This window comes from Stomoxys calcitrans, chromosome 2 (assembly GCF_963082655.1).
Source record: "Stomoxys calcitrans chromosome 2, idStoCalc2.1, whole genome shotgun sequence".
In the NCBI taxonomy this organism is placed as follows: Eukaryota; Metazoa; Arthropoda; class Insecta; order Diptera; family Muscidae; genus Stomoxys; species Stomoxys calcitrans.
This window is the reverse complement of record NC_081553.1, coordinates 133,415,946-133,432,187: the sequence shown is the minus strand read 5'-3', so window position 1 is coordinate 133,432,187 and position 16,242 is coordinate 133,415,946. Positions and strand designations below refer to the sequence as shown.

General features: G+C 37.7%; 1 protein-coding gene across 1 annotated transcript in view; it reads left to right on the top strand.

The window, feature by feature from the left end:
- LOC106096069 (cytochrome P450 4c3) overlaps positions 1–16,242 on the top strand; it is a 74,892-nt gene that overhangs the window by 56,625 nt on the left and 2,025 nt on the right. Inside the window, exons 2-5 of the mRNA XM_013263615.2 lie at positions 4,311–4,426; positions 10,673–10,789; positions 10,854–11,013; positions 11,205–11,274. Of these exons, the coding sequence (XP_013119069.1) occupies positions 4,311–4,426; positions 10,673–10,789; positions 10,854–11,013; positions 11,205–11,274 (463 nt within the window). The remainder of the gene's footprint in view (positions 1–4,310; positions 4,427–10,672; positions 10,790–10,853; positions 11,014–11,204; positions 11,275–16,242) is intronic.

Here is a 16,242-nt window from a genome sequence, read left to right as displayed (position 1 = left end):
CCAAAGGATTTTCGGCTCAAACACAATTTCCCTTATATCAACCGACGATTGCAGTGACAACCTCCTCTGGCGCCACGTTGTCCGCTGGAGAGTTTTCCAGGTAATGTGTATCGACGAGTAGTTCTAGTGTTTCCTCACTAGACATTGTCCATACATTCTCTGACTCCTGAATGAACCCCACCGTAATAGGCCTCAGATGTATTCTCCACAGAGCTGCAGAATTCTACCCAGGATTTGTTCTGAGCCTTTCTCATCTCGCCCTTATATTTCTTAGCTCAGCCTTATGGATGTATCAATCGTGTAGTGGTCTTCTGGCTTTTGCTCTGTTGAAGAGTTTTCTGCAGTCCTCCTTAGACCAACTGGGGTCCACCAGTCCATTCGATGCCATCCCCTCATGTCTCGATTGTGGCAGGGGAATTTTCAGTGTCCTGCAATCCGATGGACTTTAGCGATGTGTTCGATAGTTCCTCGGGCAAGTGTTCAGCAAAAACTGCTCAGTCATCTCTTGATTCCCCAACCCCACCGCTTCCATAGACTTTCAGTTTCAACTTGTTGAATCCATAGGATACAACCCCCTCAGACTTGTTGAGGACAGCCTGAGTTGAGTACGAATACTGCATGTCTCCGATTTAGACCAATTAGATTTTTATAGCCGAGTCCAAGTGCAACCTCTTTGAGGAGAAGTTTATCCATGAATGCCACACCATTTTTATACCCTCCACCATAAGATGGGGGGTATACTAATTTCGTCATTCTGTTTGTAACTACTCGAAATATTCGTCTGAGACCCCATAAAGTATATATATTCTTGATCGTCGTGACATTTTATGTCGATCTAGCCATGTCCGTCCGTCCGTCCGTCCGTCCGTCCGTCTGTCTGTCGAAAGCACGCTAACTTCCGAAGGAGTAAAGCTAGCCGCTTGAAATTTTGCACAAACACTTCTTATTAGTGTAGGTCGGTTGGTATTGTAAATGGGCCATATCGGTCCATGTTTTGATATAGCTGCCATATAAACCGATCTTGGGTCTTGACTTCTTAAGCCTCTAGAGTGCGCAATTCTTATCCGATTGGAATGAAATTTTGTACGGTGTGTTTTTTTATGATATCCAACAACTGTGTCAAGTATGGTTCAAATCGGTCCATAACCTGATATAGCTGCCATATAAACCGATCTTGGGTCTTGACTTCTTGAGCCTCTAGAGTGCGCAATTCTTATCCGATTGAAATGAAATTTTGCACGACGTGTTTTGTTACGATATCCAACAACTGTGCTAAGTACGGTTTAAATCGGTTCATAACCTGATATAGCTGCCATATAAACAGATCTGGGGATTTGACTTCTTGAGCTTCTAGAGGGCGCAATTCCTATCCGATTTGGCTGAAATTTTGCATGACGTATTTTATTTTTACTTTCAACAACTGTGTCAAATAAAGTTCAAATCGGTCCATAACCTGATATAGCTCCCATATAAACCGGTCTTGGGTCTTGACTTCTTGAGCCTCTAGAGTGCGCAATTCTTATCCGATTGGAATGAATTTTTGGCACCAAGTATTTCGTTATGATATCCAACAACTGTGCTAAGTATGGTTGAAATCGGTCCATAACCTGATATAGTTGTCATATAAACAGATCTGGGGATTTGACTTCTTGAGCTTCTAGAGGGCGCAATTCCTATCCGATTTGGCTGAAATTTTGCATGACGTATTTTATTTTTACTTTCAACAACTGTGTCAAATAAAGTTCAAATCGGTTCATAACCTGATATAGCTGCATATATAAACCGATCTGGGATCTTGACTTCTTGACCCCTAGAAATCGCAATTATTATCCGATATGCCTTAAATTTTGTACGACGGATCCTCTCATGACCATCAACAAACGTGTTTATTATGGTCTGAATCGGTCTATAGCCCGATACAGATCCCATATAAATCGTTCTCTCTATTTTACTTCGTGAGCCCCAATGGGCGCAATTCTTATACGAATTGGCTGAAATTTTACACAGGTCTCCAACATATAATTTAGTTGTGGTCCGAACCGGACCATATCTTGATATCGTTTTAATAGCAGAGCAACTCTTTTCTTATATCCTTTTTTGCCTAAGAAGAGATGCCGGGAAAAGAACTCGACAAATGCGATCCATGGTGGAGGGTATATAAGATTCGGCCCGGCCGAACTTAGCACGCTTTTACTTGTTTCAAATGGCATAGTTCCTTACAAATGTCGCCAGGATTAAAGGGAATAATAACACTGAACACAGTATTTGAACCCAGGCGTTCAGCTTCATAGGCGGACATGCTAACTTCAGCGATACGGTGGCCTCCAATGGGAGCTATAATGGGTCATAGAAGGAATTGGACCAAACTTTGCATATAAGTTTAAAGTCATAACAGTAGATAAACTGCAAAAATTCACCGAAATTGTGAGCTTTATCCAAATATGAAGCGATGGGGTAAATTTTCAAACACCAAGTACCAACATCAAAAAGAAGAATCTGTGCAAAATGTGAAGCCAATTGCTTTATTCTTTCAAAATTAATTCATTGATAATTTCTCGTTGGATTGACTCTATGGACTACCAATGTCCTCTCTGGAGGACATTTTGCTACAGACAAGCCAACTAATATATAACTATAATTTCCCTTGAACATTCCAGTCGAGTCCACTCCGAATAAAGTTTAAGATCAATAATAAGGTGGCTTCTTTTCCGTGTCCGAACGACACACAGTGGAATAGGGAAAAACAAATAAGTGGAAATAAGTTTGCCATTTTGGAATGAATGGAGACATCATGAAATTACATGGTTATAGCTGAGGTGTTATCCAGTTTATATGCAAAATTTCAGGACCCTAGAAGTCCCAGGGGCCCATTGGTGGGCCTTTAATGTTTGTAACCTCTACCCTACAAAATTTTGTTCGGGCTGTCAAAAGCGCATTTATGGTCCGATTTTCAAAAGCCCTACAGAAAACAGGCCAAAATGTGCGGGATATCTTTTATAGTGACCAAAAAATTTGACTAACAATTTTTTTTTTTAAATTTTCGCAGGGTGCTTGTGAAAGCATTTCTGAACCGATTTCAAATTTTTTAACTGGTTTGGAAAGCTTATACAATTTTCTTTTTTTTTGTCGCGATATATGCTAAGGTCCGATTCTTTAGTCGAAAGTTATGCGAGTTACTAATCATAAAAAATGTGAACAAGTCAATGTTTGGCATTTTTCGGAAAAAAATTTAATTTCATTGTTTTGTCTCTATATATTGGAAGACTAAATGTAGATGCGTTTTAAGTATAATTTTTATAAATTGTGTTAACTCTAGTAGGAGATCTGCGAAGTACACTTTTGAAATTTTTTAACAAAAAAAAACTGGGAAAATCCTTGAAGTTCTCAAAACGCAAAGCTGAGACCCCCAACTTTGTAACATATTTTTATTGCCCCAAGTAATAACTAATTCCATGCATAAAATTTTTTTAAACCATACAAGAATTAAGGTCTCTACATTTTACTAAAAAATGTCAATTTGGCAAACATCTTTCCGCAGTGTGGGTATTTTGGGTGTGTTCATCAAGAAATGTGGCCAAAACTTTTAGTCATTTTTTTTAAAAAGACATTCACTTACAAATTTGTGAAAAATTATAACGATATCTTAAGTAGTTTTGGTTTTATGATATTTTCAATTTGAATTTTATTTTTCACAAAAGTGTATTTTTGGCCTCATTGCCCTAAGATATTGCTCTTGAAGATAAGCTGCTAGCACAAAATCCATTATTTTCTACTCTAATGTTGTATAAGAAAGTTGTTTTTGTATGGGAGTTCTTCGACATCGATATTGTTTAAGCAACATGAGCAAACAGTCACACATGGGAAACGATACGAGTTATAACGACAAAACCCCAATTTTATATCATCCCTATGTGTACTTAGGCTTGCCATTTATAATGCAAGCAATAAAATGTCATATTATTGGAGGGAAATGTTTGATAAAATTTGGAAATATTCATTTGATTTTTATGAATTTTAGTTTAAAGGCTAGTAAGATTGATACAATAATTTACTTTTCAGTGAATTGTTTAATGGATTTCTAATAGTTCTAACTTACAATATAATTGAACTGCTATTTTGGCTTTGCCATTCTATTGCAGTGTTTAAGATAACTACACATTTCTATGTGATACTGTCTTTTTTATTGTTAATCATATGCTTGATTCAAATTGACCAACATTTTCTTAACGTTTCTAATACTAAAGAATTTTTCCAAGTTTAATTGTAATATTCGTTATATAACTTTTGATTTTTTTTTATTTTCATTGCAGAACTATTTGCTAGAGTTATGGGGTCGCAGAAATTATGGGGATCACGTGTTGGAATTAATAAAGTTTGGCAAGGACCAACACCATATGTTATGTTATTCGATCCTGAGACTGTTGAAGTAAGTAAATTCGCATTAAGTGTGGTCGGGCCGAACTTTGAGCATCCAGCACCACTGTTATGCATATATGTGTCTTATCCATATTTTGTCGAAATTCAATAAAATGGCATCATTTATCAACGCAAGAAGTTTATTCGGGAAAACATTCCATTAAGGAACAGGGACAAACTTCTCACAAATCAATAAGTGCTGTCCGATTCGAGTTTAAACTCAATGATAAGGGACTTCCTTTTTATAGTCGAGTCCGAACGGCGTGACGCAGTGAGGAGGGGTTTTTGTAAATGGTACAATTAATCAGAAATGTCGCCAGAATTAAGAGCGGATAACAATCGCTGAAAAATTTTCTGGTGTTCCCATCAGATTTCGCAACGAGGCGTTTGGCGTCACAGGCGGACATGCAAATCTCGGCGCTTCGGTGGCATCCTATATATTGGGTTGCCCAAAAAGTAATTGTCGGTAATAAAGGGTGATTTTTTTGAGGTTAGGATTTTCATGCATTAGTATTTGACAGATCACGTGGGATTTCAGACATGGTGTCAAAGAGAAAGATGCTCAGTATGCTTTGACATTTCATCATGAATAGACTTACTAACGAGCAACGCTTGCAAATCATTGAATTTTATTACCAAAATCAGTGTTCGGTTCGAAATGTGTTCATTCACCGTAACGTTGCGTCCAACAGCATCTTTGAAAAAATACGGTCCAATGATTCCACCAGCGTACAAACCACACCAAACAGTGCATTTTTCGGGATGCATGGGCAGTTCTTGAACGGCTTCTGGTTGCTCTTCACTCCAAATGCGGCAATTTACGTAGCCATTCAACCAGAAATGAGCCTCATCGCTGAACAAAATTTGTCAAAATTTGAACACATTTCGAACCGAACACTGATTTTGGTAATAAAATTCAATGATTTGCAAGCGTTGCTCGTTAGTAAGTCTATTCATGATGAAATGTCAAAGCATACTGAGCATCTTTCTCTTTGACACCATGTCTGAAATCCCACGTGATCTGTCAAATACTAATGCATGAAAATCCTAACCTCAAAAAAATCACCCTTTATAATAGTAATATAGTCGGCGTTGACCAATTTTTTCAACGGCTTGTGACTCTGTAATTGCATTCTTTCTTCCGTCAGTTATCAGCTGTTACTTTTAGCTTGCTTTAGAAAAAAGTGCGCGAAATTTTGTTTACATTTGTTTATTTGGCGTCAATTTTAATATGGGTACCACATGTATAGAAAGAAATTCATTTAACAAACCGAATCAACGCTTGTGGTATGCACCTTAAACGCAATGAATTTGATCCGTTTTTAAAACGAATCATAACTGGAGATGAAAAATGGATTGTTTACAACAACGTTAGTCGAAAACGATCATGGTCAAAGCATGGTGAACCAGCTCAAACCACTTCAAAGGCTGATATCCACCAAAAGAAGGTTATGCTGTCTGTTTGGTGGGATTGGAAGGGTGTGGTATATTTTGAGGTGCTTCCAAGGAACCAAACGATTAATTCGGATGTTTACTGTAAGCAATTGGACAAATTGAATACAGTTATCAAGGAGAAGCGACCAGAATTGGTCAATCGTAAAGGTGTCATATTCCACCAGGACAACGCTAGACCGCACACATCTTTGGTCACTCGCCAAAAACTGAGTGAGCTTGGCTGGGAACTTTTGATGCATCCACCATATAGCCCTGCCCTTGCACCATCAGACTACCATTTATTTCGATCTTTGCAGAACTCCTAAAATGGTAAAACTTTCGGCAATGATGATAGCCTCATCATCGCACTTGGTTCAGTTTTTTGCAGATAAAGGCCAGAAGTTCTATGAGCGTGGAATACTAAATTTGCCAGGAAGATGGCAAAAGGTTATCGAACAAAATGGCAATTATAATTTGATTAAAGTTCATTCTAAGTTTTATTAAAAATGCATTTACTTTCTTTTAAAAAATTCGCAATTACTTTTTAGGCAACCCAATAGATGGCCACCTTACGGAAGGATGTCCCTAAGTTTACTAAAAAATCTGGGAGAGATTTTTGGATTGAAAAATATAAATTGACCACTTCGTCAAAGGGTTATTTGTCAAGGATTATTATTAACAGTTTAGGATATTCAGCTAAGAAACACGCTAACTTTAGAATTGAAAATCGGGTAATACACTTATATGGGAGCTTTTTCTTTTCTGAACCCATTTCTATGAAATGCTCAAGTAATGTGAAGAGTCAATAAAGAATGATAATTGGTTGAGAAGAGAAAGTTAGAGTAATGCGTTGTGCAAAAATTTTTCGAAGAAAATTTATCAGTAATGAAGAGTGTCTTAAGCGAATCCCTCGTTAACAAGTATCGGTGTTATTGCAATATTAGTCCAAATCGGAGGAATGAACATATACATGGGAGCTATATCCAAGGCTTCATATCTATGCCAAGAAAGATGCTTGTACCAAATTTTAGGACGATTGAATAAGAATTGCGACCTGCAATACCAACAGGATTACGACTGCACTAGTGAAGTCTTTCGAAGATAAAACCCTGGATGACCGAGGAGATTCGCAACATTGAGAAAGAGGTCCGCAGACTTCTAAACAGAGCACGTCATAAAAAGTGGAAGTGTATTGGGATGTGTACTACACACGGCTCAAGGAATACAATAAGATTACCAGAAAGGCAAAACGTGCCTCCAGAATGCTATCTGCGACGAGTTCGATAGCGTGAATGACGCCGCCATGATGAAAACTTTTCTCTCAAAATCCCATGTCCAAAGTGAACCGGAGTACATGTTGAGGCTTTTGATGAAAAAGCATTTTCCACGGGATACGACGGGACTCACGGAGACATCGGAATCTTGGAATTAGGTTGATCGAAGGCGGCATTTATGGAGCTTCAAACCATTTTAGTCACGCGAACCAGATGGAATATTTCCGACGTTACTACAAAAGGAGGGCGACTATCTGACCAGATGCGCCCCTATTTTCACAGCGTAAATAGCACTTGAATATACTCCGAAAGCCTGGCGGGAGGCAAGGGTGGTGTTTATACCCAAGCCCAGCAAGGCCTGTGGAGGCTGCTCTGCATGAGGTTGTGAATAAAACAGAAGAATTCTTCCATGTCATGACCTTTCCATTGGTGGTTTGCATTGATATCGAGGGGGCGTTTAATAATATGCGGACCGACACTTTGATCCAATACTTAGACAAGTACTGAGTGGACCAGGTCCTTAGAGACTGGATAAACCATATGCTAAGGAACAGGTGAATAAATTGGGGGTCCCATGACATAAATATAAGGGAAAAAGTTGCACAGCGCATGCCACAGGGGGCATTTTATCGCCACTCCTTTGGGTAACCATATGTTATAATGTTTCTTTGGGGTAAGGATCTGAATCAGCTATGCAGAATGGACGGAAGGGTCTTGCATATGGCATATGATTGGGCTGGACCCAGGGGTCTCAATATTAACCCAGAGAAGACTGAAATATGCCTGTTCACGAGGAAGACAAAGGTGGGACGATTTGACGCACCACGTTTCCTCAATAAAACGATTTTGATATCTGACAAGGTCAAATACTTAGGAGTGGTCTTTGATAGGAAACTTAATTAGAAGTGTCACATTCAGGAGCGTACTGAGAATACTCACAGATGTTGGCCACTTTGTAGACGGACCGTAGGCTCGATATGAGGCCTGATTCCAAGAATAGTCTACTGGCTCTACAGGAGCGTGATAAGACCAATACTTACTTACTTCTCAGTAGTTTAGTTGACAGCTATGGAGAAAAAGTGCAACATAAGGACCATACAACAGAGAACACGTTTTCTTGACTAGGTCACTGGAGACTATTCTAGATATCCGACACATTGACATACAGATTAAGTGTAAGGCAGCCACTGCGTCTATGAGACTTAAGGCGATGGGAGAATGGATTAAGGATGGGAGCACTTCAAACCATCACGGTATAATCGAGGCGACGACAGGAAACCTGAAAGGAAGAGGTCTCCGAGTAATAAACGTGATTTTATTGTCCCAAGAACTTAAATCCGGAGATCGGTACATATAGCCCGATCTTCACCATTCTCGGTACGAATGTCGAGAGTATAGCGCAACTCAATTGTGCCTTATATCACCAAAATCGGTTAATAAACTCTCTTTTATGGGTTTAAAGCCTTATGGCAGTTATATCAAAATCTAGACTGATCTGAGCCGTATTGAATGGGAATGTCGAGCAGCCTAACACAACTCACTATACCAAGTTTCTGCGAAATCAGACAAAAAATGCGTATATTATGAGCCCAAGACCTTAAATCCAGAGATCGGTCTATATGACAGCTATATCCAAACCTGGACCGACCTGGGCCAAATTAACCAAGGATGTAGAGAGGCCTAACATTTTGGAAATTAAACTGCCTATGAACAACACTAGAATCTGTGCAAAGTTTCAGCTCAATATCTCTGTTTTTATACCCTCCACCATAGGTATACTAATTTCGTCATTCTGTTTGTAACTACTCGAAATATTCGTCTGAGACCCCATAAAGTATATATATTCTTGATCGTCGCGAAATTTTATGTCGATCTAGCCATGTCGGTCCGTCTGTCCGTCCGTCCGTCTGTCTGTCGAAAGCACGCTAACTTCCGAAGGAGTAGAGCTAGCCGCTTGAAATTTTGCACAAATACTTCTTATTAGTGTAGGTCGGTTGGTATTGTAAATGGGCCATATCGGTCCATGTTTTGATATAGCTGCCATATAAACCGATTTTGGGTCTTGAATTCTTGAGCCTCTAGCGTGCGCAATTCTTATCCGATTAGAATGAAATTTTGCACGACGTATTTTGTTATGATATCCAACAATTGTGCTAAGTATGGTTAAATCGGTCCATAACCTGATATAGCTGCCATATAAACCGATCTTTGGTCTTGACTTCTTAAACCTCTAGAAGGCGCAAATCTTATCCGATTGGAATAAAATTTTGCACGACGTATTTTGTCATGATATCCAACAATTGTGCCAAGTATGGTTCAAATCGGTCCATAATCTGGTATAGCTGTCATATAAACCGATCTGGGGTCTTGACTTCTTGAGCCTCTAGAGGGCGCAATTATCGTCCGATTTAAATGAAATTTTGCACGTAGTGTTTTGGTATTACTTTCAACAACTGTGCTAAGTATGGCGTAAATCGATATAGAACCTGATATAGCTGTCATATAAACCGATCTGGGATCTTGACTTCTTGAACCTCTAGAGGGCGCAATTCTCATCCGATTTGGCTGAAATTTTGTACAAGGGCTTCTCTCATGACCTTCAACATACGTGTCTAGTATGGTCTGAATCGATCAATAGCTTGACACAGCTCCCATATTAACCTATCTCCCGATTTTGCTTCTTGAGCCCCTACAAGGCGCAATTTTTATCCGAATGAACTGAAGTATTACACAATGACTTCTACAATGTCAATCAGCATTCATTTATGGTCCGAATCGGACTATAACTTGATATAGCTTTAATAGGATAACAGTTCTTATTCAATATTCTATGTTTGTCTAAAAAGAGATACCGCGCATAGATCTCGAATCTCGATAAGATTCGGCGCGGCCGAACTTAGCTCGCTCTTACTTGTTAAACACTGTAGCGTGATTTCAACAAACAGACGGATAGACGATCATCAGATCGTCTTAGATTTTTACGCTGATCAAGAATATATATACTTTATAGGGATAGAAATGGATATTTCGATGTGTTGCAAAGGGAACGACAAAATGAATATACCCCATCCCTCGGTGGTGGGTATAAAAAGTGACTAACCTCTATTGTTGAAGTCTGAGCTTAGTCATAAATGGTGTGAATATTAGCGTCATTTCCAATTACACTTAGTTGCAGTTTTAAGTATTCTTGGTTTTCACGATTTCTCAATTAAAACTATTTGAATGAAGATAACAAATAAACTTCAGAAATCGAATAACATAAATTTTCATATAAACCATTGGATTTTTAAAGAGTTGTACATGATATTCGGAGGCCACCGTAGCGCAGAGCTTAGCATTTCAGCTTATGACGCTGAACGCATGGGTTCGAATCCTGGCGAGACCATCAGAAAAAATTTGATATTTACATTGCTTTTAATTACATTAAGGTTTTAGCCAGTTTGACGCCAGTCTTGGAGATTTTAATATTCTTGCACAAATAATTAGATAATATTTTCCAACTTCATTTCATCCAACACTAATACCAGTATTGTATTGTTCTTAAATAGCCCATTCTAAACAGTCAAAAATTTACTGACAAAAGTGGTGATTACGACTACTTGCAACCCTGGTTGGGTACTGGACTTTTGACAAGTTTTGGTCGTAAATGGCACTCCAGAAGAAAGGTACATGAAATTTCTTGAATGTGGATTTTCCAGAATATTTAATCAACATGTATCCCCGTTTTAGATTTTGACACCTGCTTTCCACTTCAAAATCCTGGATGACTTCATCGATGTTTTCAATGAGCAAAGTGCGATATTGTCCGGCAAACTCGAACGTGAATTATGCAGCGAATCTTTCAATTTGTTCCCATACGTTACATTGTGCACCTTGGATATTGTCTGTGGTAAGTATGATTCCGGATGAATGACAAGGGCAATCTCATGAGTTAGATAATGATCGTTTCCATCATCGCCACAAAGGCAATGATGATGACTTTTAATGAGACATTGGTCACTTGTACTTATTAGTAGCCGTTCATATAACCAGAGATTTGGTGTGCTTCGAAAAAATTTATGTCTTCTCGGTCTATTTCAGAAACTGCCATGGGTCGCAGCATTTATGCCCAAAGTAACAGTGAATCCGATTACGTTAAGGCTGTTTATGGGTAAGTATCCAGCAGCAAATGACAATAAAACGCAGTCAAAACTTAAACACCACTAACGGAAGTTTTCATTATGGCGTCAGAGTTTTCAACACTTCCATGGATTTTGATTTGCATTCCCTCCAAAATGGAGAGGAAGTAATTTTGTCGAATGCTTTGAAGCAAACAATAAAATGAACGAGTACGAACAAACTCTACATATAAAGCGCTTCACTTAGGGTCTTTCCATACACTTTGATTTTGTTCTTACTTATAATATTGTAAAGATATTAGAGGCGTGGCGTATAAAATTGTTTTATTTGCGCTGAGTGCCAGAATTTATGAGAAATTGTTGGGTTCCCGGCTTTGATTTTGAAGCTACAGAGATGTAAATCAAATGCAAATTGCTAGAAACATATTTTTGGCGAATTAAACCGAAATAAGTTAGATCGGGCTTTTATTGCTTTATTGAGGGGTTTTCTTAGACGGCTACTACTACTTGAAAAGAAGTAGGCTAAAGAATTGCAGGGTTTTCCTCCTCTCCATCAGATCATAAGCACAAAAGCTGTGTGATCGAAAAAATCGTATCTATAGTTTATTCTTGTTATTATTGTCTGCGGGGATATGGTTTTCCCCTTATCATATGCCATATTAGTGATGTAAAATTGAAGTTACCAGATAATATTCCTATCAAAAGTTAAAAGATAAATTTTTCAGAAACACAAGTTAATAGAGATGTTTTCCCCCGACATATGCTGAAACATTGCAACGCTCTTACTTGCTGCGAAATGGGCTAATCCTGTCCACTGGCCTTGTGGTGTAGACTTAGTCCATTAATGATCCATGACTTAGAGCAACCTGATGATAACTTTTATTTTCCGACGCCTCCTTATTCTACCTGAAAAGTTCTTATTAGAAACCGATATGAAAAAAATTAGTAAGAATTTATTGTAACTAAAGCATGGGTGAAATATTGCTTTGGAAATTAGTCCAGGCGTATGTTTAAATGGTATAAAATTGTTTTTATTTGCCGATTTATTTTTAACAATAGGCCATTATTTTCGATTTGACTGACCGTTCGTTTCTTTAACATCCAGCCTTATACAGCACAACCGGCAAAAAACCTTGATTTAATTCGGTTTGGGTAAACAAGCATTTTGTTAAGCATCGGATATAATGAGTAAAAGCGTTTTTATTCGGCCGGAATCTTATTCTCATCTCGCAATCTTATTCTCATCTCGCAATCTTATTCTTTACTCGGTTTTTCTTTACCAAAGGATAATGGGACGTACAAACAAGAAATCCGATGGATTATTTTACCATGAGCCACTACTGTGGTACAGGACAGGGATTTGCAGCGGAGCGCAGCAGGCCTATATTTGCCGGAGCGGAAGCGAAACTTTTAGGACTCGGAGCGAGGCATTTTCTGATCTAAAAATCACTCAGCTCAGATAAAAATTTAAAAAAAAAATTGTTCGTTTGGTGAATTAAAAAAAATTAAGATTATTAAGTTAACAAGAGATAACTATAAGGTTAACTTTTGTTAAATCGTTATGGAAAACATATATTTGAGAACCAATTTATACCAATTTTAAAAGGTTTCGTCTGTCGTATTAGATGGGCAGATAGACGGACTTGGGTTCATATACTTATTCTGGTGGTACAAAAAAATTCAAAAATTTATAATTACCACACTGTATACCAGTAGTGGTGATTGGTATAATTACATTAATCGGGCAGACGTTCAATTCGAATTATGACAAGTAAACGCGTCTTAAGTTCAGACGGGCCATTCTTAAACCATTGATAGCGTATGTTTAGTTCCCGAACGACACACAGTGGGATGGGGAAAAAATTAAATTAAATTTTTGGAAATTTTTCATCAAAAAAGGTAATTTCATTGTTTCGTCTCAATTATGAAAATTTGACCTAACCCTCTCAGTTTTCTTGTTGTACTATAAAGAGGATGTAATTAATGTAAATGTTTTAAATGTAATTTTTAATAAATTTTGCTGGCTCTTGAAGTAGATATGTGAATTACAATATTGGCATTTTTTTCACAAAAAAAGATTGAAAAACCATGCGAGTTATCAAAACACAAAGCTGAGACCTTCAACTTAATAACATATTTTTATTGCCCCAAACGGTCCCTAATTAAATGCAAAAAATGTTTTGCGCCATTCATCAGGGTCCAGGACTTCTAGGGCCCTGAAATTTTGCATATCATCTCAGATAGCGCCATCTACCCCAATTAAAAAAAAATCAGATCATAATTGCAATTTGAACTTTGTTCACAAATTAATCTAGACAGATATGCTAACGGACAGACAGACGGAAGTGGCCAAATCGAATCAGGAAATGATTCTGCATCAATCGGAATAGGTTAATCCTTTTTTTTTTTTTTTCAATTTAATAGACAAATTCATAAAGTGAGAAAACCCTGTACCGCAGGGTATTTCACAGACAAATTCATAAAGTTATTATACCCTGTAGCACAGGAGTGGTGCAGCGAACACAAAATCATAACGAAACAACATACCCATCAAAAAATTTGGAAATTATTCTAAAAGAACAGCATTTTATATACTTCCAAAGTGAACAATTTTGTTCTTTTCTACATCTTGGAAAGTAACGTATTTAGAATAGCAAAGCAATAACGTAGAATAGAATGACAATGCTGAGTTTAACCACTTCTGTGAAATATGAAATGGGGGAGCTATGAATAAATTGCATGTTTAGTCGCTTCACAGTGACATATACTTGATTGATCGCTGTACGTCATTTTTGACTATTTGTACTAGGTGCTTTAAAATAGGTTTCATCATACTTTTACACCGACCGATTTGGCTCATTTATGATCATTGGTGAACAATTTCAAGCAAATTGCTTTCTTCGTCTACACGCTATCGTGATTTCCACAGACAGAGGGACGGAGCGACCGATTGCACAGACATGGCTTGAACGACTTCAAGTCAACCAAGAAAGTATTGTATATATTTTTATTGAGTCGCTGGTTTATATTTCGAAGCTCTATAAACGAAATGAGATAAGTATACACCATCTGTAAGTAGCGGGTTAAAAGAGGTATATTTGACACAATATAAAGAAATGGTGCAATGTAGATGACTATCAAGAATACATATAATCGAAGGTGAATACTGCCAGATTTTGTAAACGAGAGAACAAAATTAATATTCCACTTTTATGAGTGTGTAAGAAGAAAATTGAAAAATAAATAGTAAATTTTTACGAAAACAAAATTTACCGGAGCGGAGCGTGGAGTGGTGGGAAAAATTGTTGCCGGAGCAGAGCGGAAAAATGGTACCCGCTCCGGATCCCTGGTACAGGGTATCATTATTAAGTGAAGGAAGATCGACTCAGAATCACTTTCTGATTCCATTTAGCTATACATCTGTCTGTCTGTTCATGATAATTGTATGTAAATATCGCAATTTTCATCGGATAATTTCCAAATTTGCATAGGCATCTTTTTGGCCTAGAGGAAAGAAATCGGTTCCGATTTAGAAATGCTCTCAAATATATGTTCTTCCGATGTGTAACACCTTTGTCAGCGCATTATCAACCGATTTTTTAAAAATTTGCGGTGTCTTTTTCGATGGCCTTTAATATGTATACGAATTTTGTTCGAATTTAGTAATAACTCCCACATATGAGAAATATTGCTATAATGAGGTACATTTTCAACCGAACCTGACGAAGTTTCATATATACCATTATCTTATGACAGTTGACATTTCTGTTAAGATCGATTCAGACCAGGTTTATACATACACAGCCATAGTTTTTACACTTTTGTTCCTCTGCCAAAGCCCATCAAAATCATTTCAGAATTAGATAAGGGGTGATTTTTTAAGAGCTATAGGAAAGTTAAAAAAACACATAAAATTCAGAAAAATGTTTGAAATCATTATTTGAATCGATAGTATGGTTCATATAATTGAATGTTTGAAGATTATTTCATGCAAATGTTGACCGTGACTGCGCCTCAAATTGTCCATCCGTTTAGTCTAATTTTGTCATACTCTTTCTAACATTTCCGCCGGTATCTCACGAATAAATGCTTCAATTTTGTAATCCAATGCGTCAATTGAAACGGGCTTGTCTGTATAGACATGAGCTTTAACATAGCCCTACAAAAAATAGTCTAAAGGCATTAAATCACACGATCTAGGCGGTCAATTGGCCGGTCTCGAACGTGAAATAAAATGTTCACCGAATTCGCATCTCAATAAGTCCATTGTAAGCATGTGGCAACGTCTTGTTAAAACCACATGTTATACAAGTCAAGCTCTTGCATTTTGGGCAAAAAAAAGTTGGATATAATCTCACGATAGCGCTCACCGCTCACCACCCACAGTTACGTCACGGTTAGCGCCATCTTCTAAGAAGTACGATCCAATGATGTGACCAGCCCATATACCGCAATAAACGTTGACATTTTTTGGATGCATTGGTAGCTCTTGCAATGCTTCTGGCTGATCTTCATTTGAAAACCGACAGTTCTGCTAATTAACGTGCCCATTGAGCCAAAAATGAGCTTTGTCGGAGCTTCGGAAGTAGCGCGCGATGGCCTTTTTTAACACGCACGCATTTTGATAATAAAATCCAATATTTTCAAGCGTTGTTTGTTTGTAAAACGATTCATGGTTAAATTATAGACCAAACTGAAGATGTTTGACAGTGAAAAAAAAAAACAGTGAAAAACAAAAAACATATATGGGGTAGGTGCAATACAGTACCGCCTGACTTTTGATCTTCCTTACTTGTTTTTGAATTAGAATTGCTTGGTGTGGCTGCACAAGAAATTAAATCGAGAGATCGGCTAATATATAGGATTTTATCGGGCTATGGACTGATTTGCGCCATACTTTGTTTAGATATTGGCGTTAATAGCAGAAATCACTATGCAAAATCTTACATAAATTGGATTCGAGTTCAACTCTCTAAAGACTGAAGAAGTATCATCGAAAA